The 16869-nt window shown below is 34.6% G+C and overlaps 3 protein-coding genes across 3 annotated transcripts; 1 reads left to right on the top strand and 2 right to left on the bottom strand.

The window, feature by feature from the left end:
* On the top strand, nt 7347–10146 carry LOC18608849. Its single transcript, XM_007043744.2, has 7 exons — nt 7347–7530; nt 7729–7855; nt 7950–7993; nt 8111–8221; nt 8301–8393; nt 8858–8964; nt 9130–10146. Exons 1-7 carry the CDS (start codon nt 7442–7444, stop codon nt 9273–9275), a joined length of 717 nt encoding a protein of 238 aa, XP_007043806.2. The 5' UTR covers nt 7347–7441; the 3' UTR covers nt 9276–10146.
* LOC18608848 (light-regulated protein) lies at nt 10056–11041 on the bottom strand. The gene is made up of 3 exons (XM_007043742.2): nt 10655–11041; nt 10408–10569; nt 10056–10286 (listed from the first exon to the last, which is right to left on the bottom strand). The coding sequence occupies exons 1-3, from the start codon at nt 10831–10833 to the stop codon at nt 10211–10213; spliced, it is 417 nt and encodes a 138-aa protein (XP_007043804.2). The 5' UTR covers nt 10834–11041; the 3' UTR covers nt 10056–10210.
* LOC18608847 (inactive leucine-rich repeat receptor-like protein kinase CORYNE) lies at nt 12614–15816 on the bottom strand. The gene is made up of 2 exons (XM_018115307.1): nt 14214–15816; nt 12614–13591 (listed from the first exon to the last, which is right to left on the bottom strand). The coding sequence occupies exons 1-2, from the start codon at nt 15104–15106 to the stop codon at nt 13282–13284; spliced, it is 1203 nt and encodes a 400-aa protein (XP_017970796.1). The 5' UTR covers nt 15107–15816; the 3' UTR covers nt 12614–13281.

Genomic DNA, 16869 nt, shown 5'->3' with positions numbered 1-16869 from the left:
CTGCAGCGAGAATGAAGTTCGCTACAGCGAGAAACTTTCTGTCCATTTTGCTAACTTGTGGGTTTTTGCCATATTTCCCATTTCTTTGGTACCATAGTTGAGCATGGATTTTTGTAAAGTGATTTACTCATGTGGGGTTTACATGAGGGGTTTAAAGGAGCTAAAACAATTACATGATTTTGAGAAAATGAATGCATCATGATTTCGATAAACATTCCTTATGGTATGCTTGTTCCCTTCTTGTTCACTCACTAAGTATTATACTCACGTTTTTTAAAAAATTTATGTTTTCAGATCAGGTGACTGTTGGACCCTAGATCGAAGAGTTCCCGTAGTGCATCTCTTGGGTATGTGTCTGGCATTCAATAGTAATCCCTTTTATTGTAAATGTCTCCGCTGGAAGTCATGGGTCCTTTTGTATTGTGAATACAATCTAACAATGTGAATATGTGTATGCAATGTAAATTGCTAAATACATGACTGGTATAGTGCATGTATATTATTATCGATAATGCCATTGTGTTTTGGCTATGTTCACACCCGAAAAAAGGTGTGTGTGTATGCATGATATGATAAATTTGTTAAGCAAAGGTAAATGGATAGGCTTGCTTGGGCTTAGTGAGCTATGCTCATTGAGCTCATGCACCGGTCATGGCCCAGGAAATTGGGTCATGACATGAATGCAGTATCATTTAATAATTATGATGACCATAATAATTTACACTACACTATTTTAATTATAATTTTACCACCAGAAGTGTATGGATAATTTTATCATCAAAATCTAAGAATAATTTTACCACTAGAAGTGGATAGATAATTTTACCATCATATGTGGATCACTCACCAAAAATGGATGTATACTTGTAACCTACTACAAATAGATGAATACTTTCAACGCACCAAAAGTGGATGGATACATTAACCCACTAACCCACCAGAAGTGAATAACCCATCAAGAAGTGGATGAATACTTGTAACCCACCAGAAATGGATAAATAATAAAAAGAATAAAAGAAATATAGAAAGCATATTGTCGTTAATGAAGCATGAAAACCATTGGTTACGCACCTATTGTACGTCTTGAATTTTATCAAGCATCACTGAAAACTAAAACATCTTGTGATGATTTTAACCATGGCCCAGTTGATATAGCATATCAAAATATTTGTCCACCCTGAAAGAGGAATTAATTATATGATTGGTAACGAAAATATCCATTGCTGATTTTCTTGTCCTGAAAAAGGAATTGATCATTTAATTGGTAATAGAAATATCCGAGAATGAACTTAATAATAATTGGTATATTTTAGTATAACTATATTATGAAGATGCTTTAATATGTTTTCATTATATTTAAATGATATGTTCTTAGTATGTGTTTTAATTATATATTTAATGTTATTTCATGTTAACTTGTAAATTTCTTTATTGTATATATTTTCTTTTATTGAAGAGAATATAGATATTCATCTTGTTGGATCTAAGATCAATAATGTAAATATATGTCTAGCAGACATTGCTACAACACACACTACATTTAAAGACAATAAATATTTTTCCTATTTGACAACAAAAAAAAAATCAATGTCAATTCAATATCTGGTAGTACAAGATTAATTGAAGGCTCTAAAAGAGCTAATATTTTACTACCTTGAGGATGTATTATTTTTTATTAAGTCTCAAAGAAGTTTATTAAATTTTAAAGATATTTGTCTGAATAGATATCATATTGAGACAACGAATGAAAGAGACACTTAATACCTCTATATTATATCTTTTATCTCATGTAGATAGTGTGTGTTGAAAAAAAAAATTACTCACTCTGTTCTCAGAATTAAACTACATAAATATTAGAATAATTGAAACTCATAGTAAACCAAAAGTTTACTAATGATTTTAATGTTTGGCATGACCGGTTGGACCATCCCAGATCAATAATGATGCAAAAAATGATTGAAAATTTATATGATCATTCATTGAAAAATCAGAAGATTTTTCAATCTAATGAATTTTATATGCTACTTGCTCTAAAGGTAAATAAATTATAAGGCTATCACCATCTAATGTTGGGATTGAATTCCCTACGTTTTTAATAATATTCAAGGTTATATGTGGATTCATACATCCACCATATGAATCATTTAGATATTTTACGGTTTTAATCGATGCATCGATTAGATGGTCACATGTGTACTTATTATTAGCTTGTAATTTGGCATTTGCTACCATTCATTGCAACCACATTTTCCTAATTATATAATCAAGATTATTTGTCTTGATAATGCTGGTGGATTTACATCTCAAGTCTTTAATATTGCATATTAGTTGGAATAACTATTGAACAGCTTGTTGCTTATATTCATACACAAAATGGTCTAACAGAATTATTTATTAAACACTTCCAACTGATTACAAGGCTATTACTTATGAAATTCAAACTCCCAATGTCTACTTAAGGGCATGCCATTTTGGATGCAACAGGATTTGTATGCATCAACCCAAACGAGTTATTATAAATTCTCCCAATACAATTGGTTTATGGTCAGGAACCAAATATTTTCCATCTAAGAATTGTTGGATGTGCGGTATATGTTTCAATTGCTCCACCACAACGCAAAAAGATGGGTCCTCAAAAGAGGTTAGGAATATATGTTGGATATGAATCTCTATTTATAATTAAATATTTAAAATTATCAATAGGAGATTTGTTCATGACAAAGTTTGTCAATTGTCATATTGATGAAACAATTTTTCCAACATTAGGAGGAGAAAACTAAGCAACTACAAAAAGAAAATTTCTTAGAATGAATTATCATTATCTAGTTTTGATCATTACACAAATCAATATGAACTTGGATTTCAAAAGATAATTCTTTTGGAAAATATAGTAAATCAATTGTCAAATGTATTTACTGATCTAAAAGAATAACTAAATCTTATATACCAGTTGCAAATGCTCCTATTAACATTAATGTCCTTACAGGACAAGGCACGCCAGAAGCGTTGAGACCAATCGATTCCAAAGATAAAATTCTCGAAAAAGAAAATGAGCAAATATTTAAGATGGTCAAAAAGAGGAAGTAGAAACTCTAGAAGAGACCCCTAACATAATTGATAAACATTCCAGAAGAAATTCAGGTACTTGAAATTAGTGAAAATAAAAAGATCTCAATAAATTATGTCATGATGGGAAAAGATGGAACTAGTAAATAAACGTCGATGAAATTTTGTATATAATATAGAGCTCAATATTATGAAAGAAAAATGAGAATCTTGAACTTATATTTATTGAAGAATGTAGACATATAAATGATTTGCCAATGTAGAAAGACGCAATCAAAGTAGAATTGAATTTAATTGCAAAACGTGAAGCTTTTGGACCTGTAGTCCGTACATCAAATGATGTAAAACCAATGAGATATAAATGGGTATTTGTGCAAATATGAAATGAGAAAAATAAGATTATAACATATAAAACACGGCTTGTTCCACAAAGTTTTCTCTAAAGATCTAGTATTGAATATGAAAAGATATATTCTCTATGGTGGATACAATTACAATTCTATATTAACTAGTCTGGCAATAAATGAGAAAATTAAAATGTGTCTAATGAATGTAGCTTCAACCTATTTATATGGCTCATTTGATATTGATATCTATATGAAAAATTCTGAAAAATTTAAATTGCTTGAAGCATAAAAATTTGAATTCTCAAGAAATTTACTTGATTAGAGTAAATAAATCTTTATATGGATTAAAGCAATCCAGACACATGTGGTATAATCGTCTTAGTGCATATTTATTGAAAGAAGGCTATAGAAATAATCATATATGCCCATGTATTTTTTAAAAGGGTTTAGATATGAATTTATTATAATTGTTGTTTATGTTTATGACTTGAACATTATTGGAACTCCTGAAGAGTTATCAAAAGCCATGAATTACTTAAAGAAAGAATTTGAGATGAAAGACCTAGGAAAAAACAAAGTTTTGTTTGGGTCTTCAGATTAAACACTTGGTAAATAGAATTGTTGTCCATTAATCTAATTATATGGCAAAAGTGCTAAAATGATTTTATATGGAGAAAGCATATCCATTGAGTTCACCAATGATTGTAAGGTCACTAGATGTGAAAAAAGACTTTTTTCGACCTCGTGAGGATAATCAAAAACTTCTTGGTCCTAAAGTACCGTATCTTAATGTAATTAGAGCGTTAATGTATCTTGCTAGCAATACATGACTTGATATATCAATTGCTGTGAATTCATTAGCAAGATATAGTTATTCTCCAACTCGAAGACATTGGAATGGAATTAAACATATACTTCAATATCTCCGAGGAACAAAGGATATAGGCTTATATTACTTAAATGCATCAAAATAAAATTTAATTGGTTATGCAGATGCAGAATATTCATTTGATCCACACAAAACTCGATCCCAGACAAGTTACTTATTCACATATGGAGGTACAGCTATTTCATGACGTTTTATAAAACAAACTATAGTTGCTACTTCTTCTAATCATGTAGAAATTTTAGCAACTCATGAGCAAGTCGTGAATGTGTCTGGTTAAGATCTGTAACTCAACATATTTGAAAAACATGTGGCTTGTCAATCAAAAAGAATATTCCAACAACCTTATATGAAGATAAAACTACTTGCATAGCACAGTTAAAGAAAGGATACATTAAAGGCGATCGAACAAAACATATTTCGTCAAAATTTGCTAAAATTCTTCTTCACACATTATCTCCAACAAAAGGGTGATATTAGTGGTCAACAAATTCATTCAAGTGACAATCTAGCAGATTTGTTAACTAAAACCCTTCCTAGTACAACATTTGAAAAGTTGGTACCGAAGATTGGAATGCATCATTTTAAAGACCTTTATCATGTAGTCATCAAGGGGAGTAAAATATGCACTGTACTCTTTTCCTTCATCAAGGTTTTTTTCACTGAATTTTTCTTGATAAAGTTTTTAATGAGACAGTATTTCAAAAACGTATTCTTAAAAGGATTATGTACTCTTTTTTCTTCACTCATATTTTTTTCCCATGAGGTTTTTTCCTTGTAAAGTTTTAACGAGGTATATTCTTAATACAATGAACATTCAAGGGGAAGTGTTATGAACAAATATGTGAATGCCCATTATGTTATGACCCAAGAAGTGCAAACCAAGTCAAACAGCCTAATAGGCAACATACAAGGTATATAATATGATTTGAATTCTTAGATAGAATTATATTAGGACTATAATTCGATGGGTTGTTGGCCTATAAATAGGTCTCTCACTTCATTTGTAAATATATACTTGAATAAGATATTCTTACTCTCTCTAAATACTTTCTTTATCTATATATTTTCTCTTATATTTCTCTTATAGTTGTTCGTTCAGATTTATTTCATAACAGTTTTTATTTTTTAAAATAAGTAATATTTTTTTAAGTCCCTTAAAGTTTTAAATTTATTTCTTAGTGAGGTGGCACCATTTTATGCCTTCAGCATGTATAAGAGTTATAAATTGCAATTGCATTAAATATATATAAATAGAAAATTAATAAATATAATTCCATTTCATATAATAACAAAAAATAAATTTGATTAAATTGGCAAGGCTCTTGGTTGTCCAACAACGTTATCTAGATTTAATTTCCCTAAAAATATATAATATATTATATAAATATATACATATATATATATATATATACGAGTTCGGATGTCGAGTATTCAAAAAGTAATACATGTACCCTATTCAAAATAATAGTATAATTTCACCCGAACTTATCCCAAACTCATATATAAACTATTTGAATTCTATATAATTGGATCGGATAAGGTTCATTGGATCGGATAGTTACGGGTAGTTGATTAATATTTACCCGTTGAAATACTTTTGAGAGCATACCATGCAAGGTGTTGATGACAACTTAAAAAAATATTCACTCCTCGGTGTCAAGAATGTGTGACACTTGCCCTGGGCATGCCACGTATTTCCCAAGTTGGTAAAGCAGCCTCATGAGCCCATGCTGTTTGGGCTTGGAGGCTTTATCATAACAAGCAGTTAATTTCTTTATTTATATTGTATTAGCTAGAAGGAAAAAGTAAATTTCAGCGCTTTGTTTATTTTTTTAATTTTCATTTCTTATTTAACTTTTTTTTAAGACATAAAACTTGAAAATTTTCTTAAATTACTTAAAAAATTTTAAATTCATATATTTTTATTTTAAATCAAATAAATATTTATAATTAACGATTAATTAAGTATCATTAGTCAAAATGTTATTTGTTATTTTACATCACGTAATACTGATATGAAGGATAAAAAATGTCATATTATCAAGTCAAAATATCATATTAACATGCCACATCATCATCTATTATCTTATATCAACATACTATATTAATTTCATATATTATAAAATGATAAATTATATTTTGATTAATAATAATTAATTAATTATTAATCATAAAAATTTATTTAATTCAAAATAAAAATATAAAAATTTAATTATATATAATAAAAAATAAGAATTAATTTAAATTTTTTAAAATATTTTAAAGACTTTTTTACGTTTCGTATCAACTACAAAAGTAAATGTAAAACAAAACGAAAGAAAATTTGTGATCTATCACCTTGGGGTCCATGGGCTCAGATGAGCCTTGGCATTCAGGGTTAGCTGGGTGACCTTACAGCTGGATGGGCTGTTCTATATACTGATCATCAGAAACTCGATCCTACATTTCCAACAAATCGAGCTTGTTGTTGAAGTGACCAATTGGTGTTATACACTCCCTTATATGTTTGAGGTTCCCCAAATCTTTCTTTTTTTTCACGGAGGTTCCCTGAATCTACTCAAACTTGAAGAAATAGAATCATAGATACCTACCTTAACGCTACATCATTCAAGTTTCATGTTCCTGTTGCGGAAAGATTGAAGAAGACTGGAACATCATGAAAACAACTTTGAAACCAAACTCAGATGAAACAGATCCAGTGTAATCATAGCCTTGGTGGCTACATTTTCCGGGCCAATCTAGGGTTGCAACTTATACAATATTCATCATAACATTCCTCATCCACGCATATTTGGCATTCTTACAAGTACATAAGAAAATAGAAATCGGACACCGCACTCTCCCTGGATTCCAGGAAGAGCAAGAGATGCCGCTGGCTTTGGGCCCAAGGATCTTGATCTTCAAGACTCTTGCTATGAATCAGCAATCCTTTACTTTTGCACCAAAATTGAGTCCGAACTCTTGGGCCTCCAGCAACATTATAACGACATTTGGCACATCTGTCGTGTCATGATATCGAATATATACATATCGAAACGGAGTAGTCACATGAAAAGTCTAGAATTTTTGGTATTGGCCCAGTCATAAAACACCATTTTGCAAGCGCATCTAGCAGCGTGGCCTAAGTTACCAGGGGACCATGGTAGGCAGGTTCTTCCTGGCAAGGCCAGGTGATGTCCACCAGCAAGAATCTGACTCAATTGCACTTCTCTCGGGACCCCCCTCCTGGTAAAACGCTGCTCACTGACAAGTCTGCTAGTAATTACATCGAACACATGGTAGGGTCTTTCATTTGTTTTTCACTACGCGTAAAACGTAACAAGTACCCATCACTCTTAGCAGTTAACCCATATCATAATTCGCTATTTTTATGATTATTATTTTTTGTGTGTGTTCGTATTTCATGGGTAATGTAAAATTTTGCAGTGGGAAGACCTCGTTGCTATTCCAGTTTGCAATCAACTCAGCGTTAGAATGCAGCTCTAGCAATCGTAAAGTGGTTTTTATATGTAACCGGCGAAGGCTAGAAAACAAGCCCCCTTATTTGTACCAGGTATATGCTTTTCTTTCTTTTGGAGCTGCTTTTATATTTTTATTTTGTTGTAGTGCTGATAACTTTCATTTACTATGGATATCAAAATTTTCAGGGCATTGATCCATCCTCTGATGTCTTTCAGCGAATAAAAATGAAGTAAGGAACCTCCTCGGAACGTCTTAATGGTTAAACATCTACGATACGAACTGCACTTTCGTTTTTGGCAATGCTAATTCTCTATTGAATATTTGAGTTCTGGTGCTTTTCTTGAAGATATGCTGATGATGACGATGGAATCAAGAAGTACTTCGCTGCATTTCACCTTCACGACACGTTTCCAGCTGCAGTTATCGTTGATGATTTTGGAGATTTCTTCCAAGAAAGGTATGGTACTTTGCTCCTAGTTCAAGCAGCTTATTTATACAGTATATTCATTTTTCCATCCTTGTGAATCATCAATTAGGAGCTGTCAAGAGAGATATGGTAATCCTCGTGGAAGAGACTTGGCAATGGTTCGGACTCTAGCTTTGTGTCAAAATGCAATAACCCATGCATGGTAAGTAAATCTTTCACTGGAAAAATGCTTCATCTTGGCGTTAAAGGAGTTTAATGCACCAATTATTCATGACTCATTTGTAATATTTCATTTTAATTCATGACTTATTTGTAATATTTCATTTTATGGCATCTTTTAAGATCACTTTTTTATAATGAACGTTTTAAAAATATTTAAATTTCAATTATTCCATCACATTGTGACGCCATGTCCACTTGAAATTCCAATTATTTCAATTATTCCATCAACATGAATATTTACACATGTTGAGTTGAGATTTTTCATTAATTTTTAATAGTGATTTGTTAGAATGGATAGATTTGAAATAATTTAAAAAAACGACGGATTCAACAATTGAATTTTTAAGATTTGTGCATAAAAATGAAATGTTGCACACAAGGAAGGTGGATGTATGGTGCAATTTGCTCGGGTTAATGGCAGATACTAACATAAAATATGCGCAGTAAAAAAGGGCCTTGCAAGCTTTTACTATCTGATACGCACCATGGGGACTCTCCAAGGTTGCTATTTATCTACAAGAGGTGGATTCCCGCCATTTTTACAGTCAAAGGTTCGTGTTTTAAGTCCCTTAACCTTTGTTTGTGATGGGCTAGCATGTTGATGTGACGAATAAAGCATCTGCCATGGCTTGATTTTATCGTCAATTTTGTTTTCTCTTCTTGCTTTTTCTTTGTCTTTCGGTTAATACATAGTTATTTGATTGTTTGTGCTGAAGGTGATGGTACCGGATCATTTCTATTGAAATATAACAAGTATTCAGGAAATGGCAGTTCTAAGAGCCAAAGAATAGCAAAGTACTCCATAGCGTTCCAGTATTTGTTTTTGGAGGAGATCACTGAGGATGGTGATGATGAACAGTAGTACTGTTACCAAACTTCATTGAGATGTAGAATATTAAAAGAACCCACCTTGGTGGAGGTTCTTTGAAGGGATTGCTGAAGACTGAAGATGGTGAATAACAACGTTGTTGGTTGATTTCATTTCACTAGATTTTGGTACCCGAATCTGTCCACACTCAATGAAATCTGCAATTTTATTGATTAACATGTTGATCTGATGTGTACATTCAAGTTGTGCCTTCATAGGGTGTTTTATAGTTGATACCTATTGTTGTCATTATGTCTCCTCTTGATCACGTTTTCAGATCTTCAACAAATGAGTTTTTTAACTGAAATGTAGATTCACTTCTTCTACTCTGGTTTTTGGTAAACTACACTGCAAATTTGTGAGGCCCTGCCTTTCTAAAGCTCAATAGTAACTGCCTTTCACTATAAAAAGCAGTATCTGCTGATTTGCACTTGTTTCCTACCCGCTTTATCTCTGTTGATGCAAAGTTGGGATCATCATGCTTAGATTTCTATCAAATTGCATCCCAGAAATGATATAAATAACATAAGCAAGGGCCGTGAAAGAAGCAATAGAGGCAGTGATGGTTGTAATCCATTATGGTAGCCGATTCTAATGACAGCATTTGCTCGGCTGAATTGTGGAATGGTGATGTTGATTTGTACAAATTGTATGTTTGGTAAGAGAGAAAAATAGTGTTTTCTATGACAGGGTTTTTTCCCTTTTGTCCCGACCTCAACCAGCAGTCTGTGCGAGATGAATTTCCTTAAAATGTTTAGACAATTGCCATTACTCTACGGAAAAAAAAGTTCATGATAGCTTCAAAATCAGGATCATTATTCAACAGCTATGTCAGATGCACACAACAAAGTCAAGTCAGTCGGTTACAGATAAATTAAAGAGAAGGTGATCAACTTATTTATATGCACTTTTAGGTTATCTATTAGAAATTACTGAACTCCTGTCTGGTACTCGGGCTCACAGAATTCTCCTCCAAGATCATCACAAGCCTCTCCTAAGAAGACCCTGAAAATATTAACCATATATATCAAAGGAAAGGCAATTGTTAAATCTTAGTATTTGTTTCATTTTGTTCAACTGCAATTTTCTAAGTCTGAAAACTAGCAAGAGCATCTGAAGATCTTACGTCTTGGGACTATTATACTCCAGGTATTCTCTGTCAATCTGCTCTGAATCAGCCATAGCCTTGGTGCCTTGAGCTTCTGGCGGCTCTAGCTTCACTTCAGGGTACATCTCAACATCACAAGCTTCTCCTCCAATCGTCTCACATGCCTCAGCTGGAAAAACACTGCCATAAAACACTTTGAATTAAAAGCAAATAGCCCAAGCAAATGATGTAGATGAAGCCCAAAGGTGATGAAGAGTAAACTTACGAGGCCATGGAGCTGTAATCAACTGTTGAGTTGTCCTGTGCAACAGGTGTTCCTTTTATCGGGGAACATCGAGGAGTCTGCGTTTTAAGCACGGACTTCCATGGCAGAGCCAAACTCTTGGTGGGTGTCACTAAGGCTATGGAGAGGGGTGAAGGTGTAAAGCTCAAGGGTGCCTGCATTTTGTAAAGCTGGTTTTTGGAGCAAAATACTTTGTATTGAGTTGTTTGGTTAATGACATGAATATATAGATAAAGGTAGAAATGGCAAGATTTTGTTTGTGGGAGTGGATAAGGTACATATCTGGCTTGACTGAAAGCGTGGTGGTGATGTCTCCAGGGTTCTCAATCAGGTTAAGATTTTTTCACTGCCAAACACTGACAATTGTTGCTACAACCCACTTAGAACTCGACAGAGAGCAACTAGGCCAAGGTCCAAAAGGGTAAATTTCATGACTCTATTTTTGTGGTCTGGCTCTTAAATTGGGTTACGGTAGCCCAACACTGACCCAAAATCTTGCTTCGCACTTTGTGGATGTCAGGCATCACTTCTTTGGTTGCTTGCACAGTTTGCGATTCCAACGTGTCCTCTCTTCTGTAAAAAAAAAAAAAAAAGATGTACGTATTATTTTTTATCTTATGTTCATATAATATTACATAAATATATCATTATCTATTATTATATATCAATATACTACATTTACGTCAAATAACATAAAATGATAAATAAAATTTTAATTAATAATAATTAATTAATTATTAATCATAAAATTTATTTAATTCGAAATAAAAATATAAGAATTTGATATAAATTTCTCATACTAATTAATAGGCGGCCACATCCATACTTCATACTTCAACACATTCTTACTTGAACGAGAACTAAACTCAAGTGGTAAAAGTAGGATGTGATTAAAGTAGAGTTTATACCAAGGAAAAATTTCTTAAACAGGTTTATCTCAGAGTAGATGTCTAAAGACACATCATGTATGCTTAGGTAGAAAGACGATAAGCAGCATCTTCTCTCTTTTTAATTAAAAACAAGTTTAATATTCTCATCCATACCCTTTTCTAAAAGCACTGTCACTCTAAAATTCTGCACACTAGAGCTTTGCATCTGTTTCTGTTTTCTTATTAATTTTTTTGATGCGAAAGCTAAAGCCAGCCACAGTGTTAGCCCAATATTCTTAAAAAAATTTTAATATTGAGTTGAGATAAAATAAAAATATAAAAAGAATGAGCAACCACCGGTAGCATGTGGCATTTTGAGCGAGGGGGTGATTAACACAGCTGTCGGGGGCAGCTTAACAGTGTTTTGATTTGAAGTCAGGCAGAGGCAGTCACCCTTTTGGTTGGAGCATGCGATTTTTGGTCCCAGCCGCATGACCACCGCACACTTTCCAGGCTCCCTAAGCATATAAATTGCCTGAGGATACGTTTTGATCTGTCACACAACTTTTCCAAAGCTAAAAACTAGTCTCATGCCAGCTATTCCTATCACCCCTCCAAACATGAATAATTGTTTAGAAGATTGAAGCGTTGATAAAGTTTGTTTCCTTACACTTATTCGATTGCTGCAAGCAGGTGAGGGCCGATATCTTTCTTTCAACTCGACTTGTTGTCACTACGAATAAAAAGTCAACATCCCACCAAACCACCAAACCTTTTACATTGGACTTTCCTCTTGAGCCTGAAAGAAAATGCTACTTCTAACCACTATTGCAACATGCATCCTACTCATCCTTAGCATTACCCATCCATTACTCATATCCACTTAATGACTCTGATTTTGAAAGCTTTTGTCGACATAAAAGACAATCAAGAAACAAAGATAGGAAATAACAGGAAGCAGCTTGATTTAGATTTTAGGCAATAATTCCATTATATATGCTTGAATAAAGGAAAAGTTCTTGTTCCTCTGTGTTACTACAAGCTCAAGATAGGCAAGAGAAACACATTCAAATTCAATCCAACTCCACCAGTAACTTTTAAATTTTGTTTCCAAAATCATGTACCAGCATATCTCATTTTTCAGGAGAAGACACCTGTCTTCCTATTACAGCCAGCTTGAAAAAGCATTTATAGCAGGATGATGTACAAGTTGAGTACCAGACCATACTGTTACCTGGAAAGAACCAACAATACATACGGTAGAAACAAGAATCTCAATCCTCATCCCTGAAAACCCATGAAGAAAATGACCATAACTAGTTGATTTTAATGCAAAAAGCACCCGTGATATTCCAACAGAGTTTTGCCAACATAAAGACAACTAAGAAAACCCCACCATAATTGGTTGTTTAAGGACACAATAATGCAGCTGTGTCCCACAGTTATCTGATCAAAGAGTCAATGTCTGAGTTAGAAATCTCCTTGACCACCAGTCTTGACTTATAGCATTAGCCATGTACACAACGCCATAAGCCCAGTCTCTAATAAGAAAACATTAAGACTTGAAGAGAGCATAAATGAAACCAATGACGGTTGAGAGCAAGATGCCTGGTCTCTTCACATGTTGTAAATGGGTTAGAGCCACAGCAGCTTCTAGACCAAATCCCTCAAAGTAAAGTCCAAAAATATCCTATCCCTGGAAGCTGAAGAGGCTTGAGTTTCAATATACTTACATTTTCATCAAAAACTATGCAGCTGGGTTAACATGGGAACAAGCTCATCACTAGAAGGCCTATCAGCAGGCAAATCTGATAGGCAGACAACAGCAATTCTCACTGCCATCAGCATTTCATCTTCCTCTACTTCTTCCCCAAGAATACTTTTATCTAGTGCTTCTCGTGCCTCACCTGCCTGCTGTAAATGCCGAAGCCACTGCCCTAAACTCCCTCCACTGGATGCTTCACCGAAAAATGGATCAGTGGGATCTCTACCAGTCAAGAGAACACCTAATATCATCCCAAAGCTAAAGATATCACTCTTATCAGTATACCTGTTGGAATTGAAACTATCCATCTTTGTTAGAACAGCATGAGGTTTAGTGTGTCACAAATTGGAAATAGCATCAACAAATAACAGGGGTCAGTAAACAAAACATATTGTGACTTTTTTTATTAAGGAAACATGAAAGCAAGGAAATAACAGAAAATAACAAAGCTCTTGTCCAATCCCAATTGCTTTATAATCATGATTCCATTTTACTGCCGCATGTCTGCCAGAAAAACAAAAGAGCACTGGTTTCGAAAACTAGCATGCATTATAGGTTCCAGTGGAAGACTGGAAAAACTTCAAGGAGACCTATGAATAAGACCAATATATGCAAATTTCCAACATAATTATCAGAAAATTAGTTCCACAGTGAAATATCAATTGCCATAGATAAATTAGTTATGCATATATTGCGCATAAGAAAAGAACAAACAACTATCAATATTTGCAACAAACTTCATAACCAGATCCCTGATTAATTGCAAGAAATTATACTCAGGGATATCAACATGGAGCTACCTACTGCATCCAATTCCAACCATAGTCACACCACAGATTTAGCAAAGCACGAAATTCTTACAAAACTAAGATACGGTAACCTTTAAATAGCAGAACAATTTCAGTACCTGCAGTTCTCGAAACACTCAGGAGCACCGTAACCTGAAGTTGCCCTATCTATATTAGGCATGAGCTTAGCCAAGCCACAATCTGCCACCCGTGGTTCGAGTTCAGCATCTAACATCACATTTGTGGGCTTCAAGTTGTAGTGCAAAATCTGAGGGATGCAAGTGAAGTGAAGATATTGAAGACCTTTAATCACCCCAACAGCAATCCTAAGCCTGACATCCCATCCAAGCTGCAACTGATTACCCCTAACTCTATTCATTGCGTCCTCAAGGCTCCCCGTGGGCATGTAATCATAAACCAAAGAAAACCTATCAGATTCACGAACATAAGCCCTTAAACTCATCAGATGCCTGTGCCTCAAGCTAGCAAGAATCTCCAGTTCTTGTTGTATCCTTCTCTTTACCGACTTGCTGTGCCTCTCCGGTGAACCATTATCAAAGGGCTCAAGGACTTTGACAGCAACAGTGAGCCCATTATCAAGAACTGTTTTATAGTACTTCCCATTGGAGCTTGATCCTAGCAACTGATTCTCAGTTGAGAGAGCTGATTGGAGAGTCTTGGCAGATATTTTTGGGGAAAATATAACGGGACCTTTGAGGATTGGGGTTTGGTTCATGTACTGAACTGAAAATTTGATTAATAAAGCAAAAAGAATGGCTCCAATCAGTCCAGTTAGAATTCCTAATGCAATGCTGAGAACGATCCTTTTGAATCCAATCTTGAATTCTTGAGGCGTAGAAGGTGAAGGAAGCTGAGAAGAGAGGTATCTAATGAGCCTTCCTTCGCATTGTACAGTTGTTAGGTGGAAGCAAAGAAGCAGCAGCAGCAGCAAAAGCAAAGAGAGAGTGCAACTTCTTTTCTCCATTGAAGCAACAAAGCCACAAACAAACATCTAAGTCATGAGAGAAAAAGAGAAGCTAAGAGCATGAGCCAAATCCACATATCCGTACAGTGCTTTCTTATCCTACAGCTTCAAAGCCACCGTAACTCAAAATCCGAAACCCCACAGAAATTCTTCATTTTTCTCCAGCATCTCGGAAAGCAGAACAGAAACAAACTCAAAAGAAGTTAAATTTCCCACACAAGCAGTTCTAGAGCTTTTACTCTGCACCAAAACTAAAGAAGCTTCAATTGTTTTCTACTTCAAAAACTGGACTTTTTTAAATGCTCCAACTTTTGTGGACAAAAATGACAAGAAAACCCTCTGGAGGAACCTTCAAGCACTTGAAACTGGCTGAGAAGAGATAAAAATCGAATTTTTTTCAACTCAAAATCTTCCAAAGAAAGACACAAAGAATCATTTCGCCATTGATTTTTTTTATTTGTTCCCTGACCTGAAACTCCAAACGAATCTAATCTTCAAATTTCAAACCAAACATAAAATGTACCCAACTTAAGCAACAGAGCAGATACCGAAAGAGAAAGGTTCGCACATTTGACAGAGAAAAATGTCCTTTTTAAGTCTTGATAACTTGAGATATTAGACCTCAAGGAGAAAAAACAATTGAAAACCCAGTTTTTCTTGCCTCTCAAAACATGAGTAAACTCCAAAAGGGTAGCGGATTCCCAGTCAAAGAGTTAGCATTAGCGAAGTATAAGTCGTTTTCGAACCTTTTTTTTTTTAAAGTAGTATTATTATTATTTTAAATTTTCTTGAGCAATAATTGTTATCATTGGGCTTCAAAACATCACAGCAAAACAAACCAAGCCCTAACTGTTCCTTTCCTCGCTGGTATTATTGTAACCAAAATTTTGTAGTGTTGGAATAAGGAAAATAAAAAGAAAGGGGACCTTGTTTGGTCTTGTTTTTCTCTCTCTAATCGCAATTTTGGGGCCGAGGGCCATAGCTCTTCACTTCCCGCCATCCGCCATCGAGTGCTGGGGGTCCAGTGCCACGTGTGAGGAAGCATCGCTATCACGAGGCCGAAAGCGCCACATCGAACTGTGTGTGATAAGGGAGAGAGAGAGGATCGTGACCGTGGGTTTGGGGGGCAGGGAAAACATCGGAGGCGTTAGAAGGGAACCCACGGGAATTTGTGCCATGTGGCTTTTTGTGATTATACAAAGGGGCACAGTGTTATGGTGGGATTAGTAAAGTTTTATTCGTTTTTTGATCATGAATAAATACCAGTACAGTATAGAGCTAGCTAGTAATTGCCTTTTTTGTCTCCCTTCTTTATTTTAATTAGTACCATCATACGTTTCTATCTTTAGGACACCCGAAAAGAAAACCATTCATTGAATTGTGCTACTATGTGCTTTTATATGTATGTATGTATGCATGTTTGCTTGGGAAAACTAGTATCATTGATATAATAATAATAATGTTAGGGACGTGTGACAGGACAACACGTGCGTAGGCGTGAGGCTTTTGAGGGCTTTTTCTGCTTGTCACCATGCATCTGCTGCTTATACTTGGTTTTGTTTTTTTACTTACGGGGGCGCCCTTCGCTTGGGGGTTGGGACCCAGCGAATCCAAAAACCAGCAAACTGGGAGATCTCAATTCTCCCCTTCGCCTATACTTGTATACTTTTTTCACCTCGTTCCTTTCATTTGTTTTTTTTTTTTATCTTTCTTTCTTATGAGAGGAACAAGAAGCTAAACTTTGGTTTGATTGCAGGTTTTCCCTGCACAGATGATACTTATTTAACGAA

This window comes from Theobroma cacao, chromosome 2 (assembly GCF_000208745.1).
Source record: "Theobroma cacao cultivar B97-61/B2 chromosome 2, Criollo_cocoa_genome_V2, whole genome shotgun sequence".
Classification (NCBI taxonomy): Eukaryota; Viridiplantae; Streptophyta; class Magnoliopsida; order Malvales; family Malvaceae; genus Theobroma; species Theobroma cacao.
This window is presented reverse-complemented; position numbering and strand designations above follow the sequence as displayed.

Excerpts from the sequence above, each read along its gene's own strand:
- LOC18608848 (XM_007043742.2), bottom strand. The coding sequence starts at position 10,833 with ATGCAGGCACCCTTGAGCTTTACACCTTCACCCCTCTCCATAGCCTTA. Across the intron at positions 10,570-10,654 it reads GATTACAGCTCCATGGCCTC|TGTTTTTCCAGCTGAGGCAT; the intron begins GTAAGTTTACTC and ends GTTTTATGGCAG. Across the intron at positions 10,287-10,407 it reads GAGTATAATAGTCCCAAGAC|GGTCTTCTTAGGAGAGGCTT; the intron begins GTAAGATCTTCA and ends TAATATTTTCAG.
- LOC18608849 (XM_007043744.2), top strand. The coding sequence starts at position 7,442 with ATGGTAGGCAGGTTCTTCCTGGCAAGGCCAGGTGATGTCCACCAGCAA. Across the intron at positions 7,994-8,110 it reads TTTCAGCGAATAAAAATGAA|ATATGCTGATGATGACGATG; the intron begins GTAAGGAACCTC and ends CTTTTCTTGAAG. Across the intron at positions 8,222-8,300 it reads GGAGATTTCTTCCAAGAAAG|GAGCTGTCAAGAGAGATATG; the intron begins GTATGGTACTTT and ends ATCATCAATTAG.
- LOC18608847 (XM_018115307.1), bottom strand. The coding sequence starts at position 15,106 with ATGTTTGTTTGTGGCTTTGTTGCTTCAATGGAGAAAAGAAGTTGCACT. Across the intron at positions 13,592-14,213 it reads GAGTGTTTCGAGAACTGCAG|GTATACTGATAAGAGTGATA; the intron begins GTACTGAAATTG and ends CAATTCCAACAG.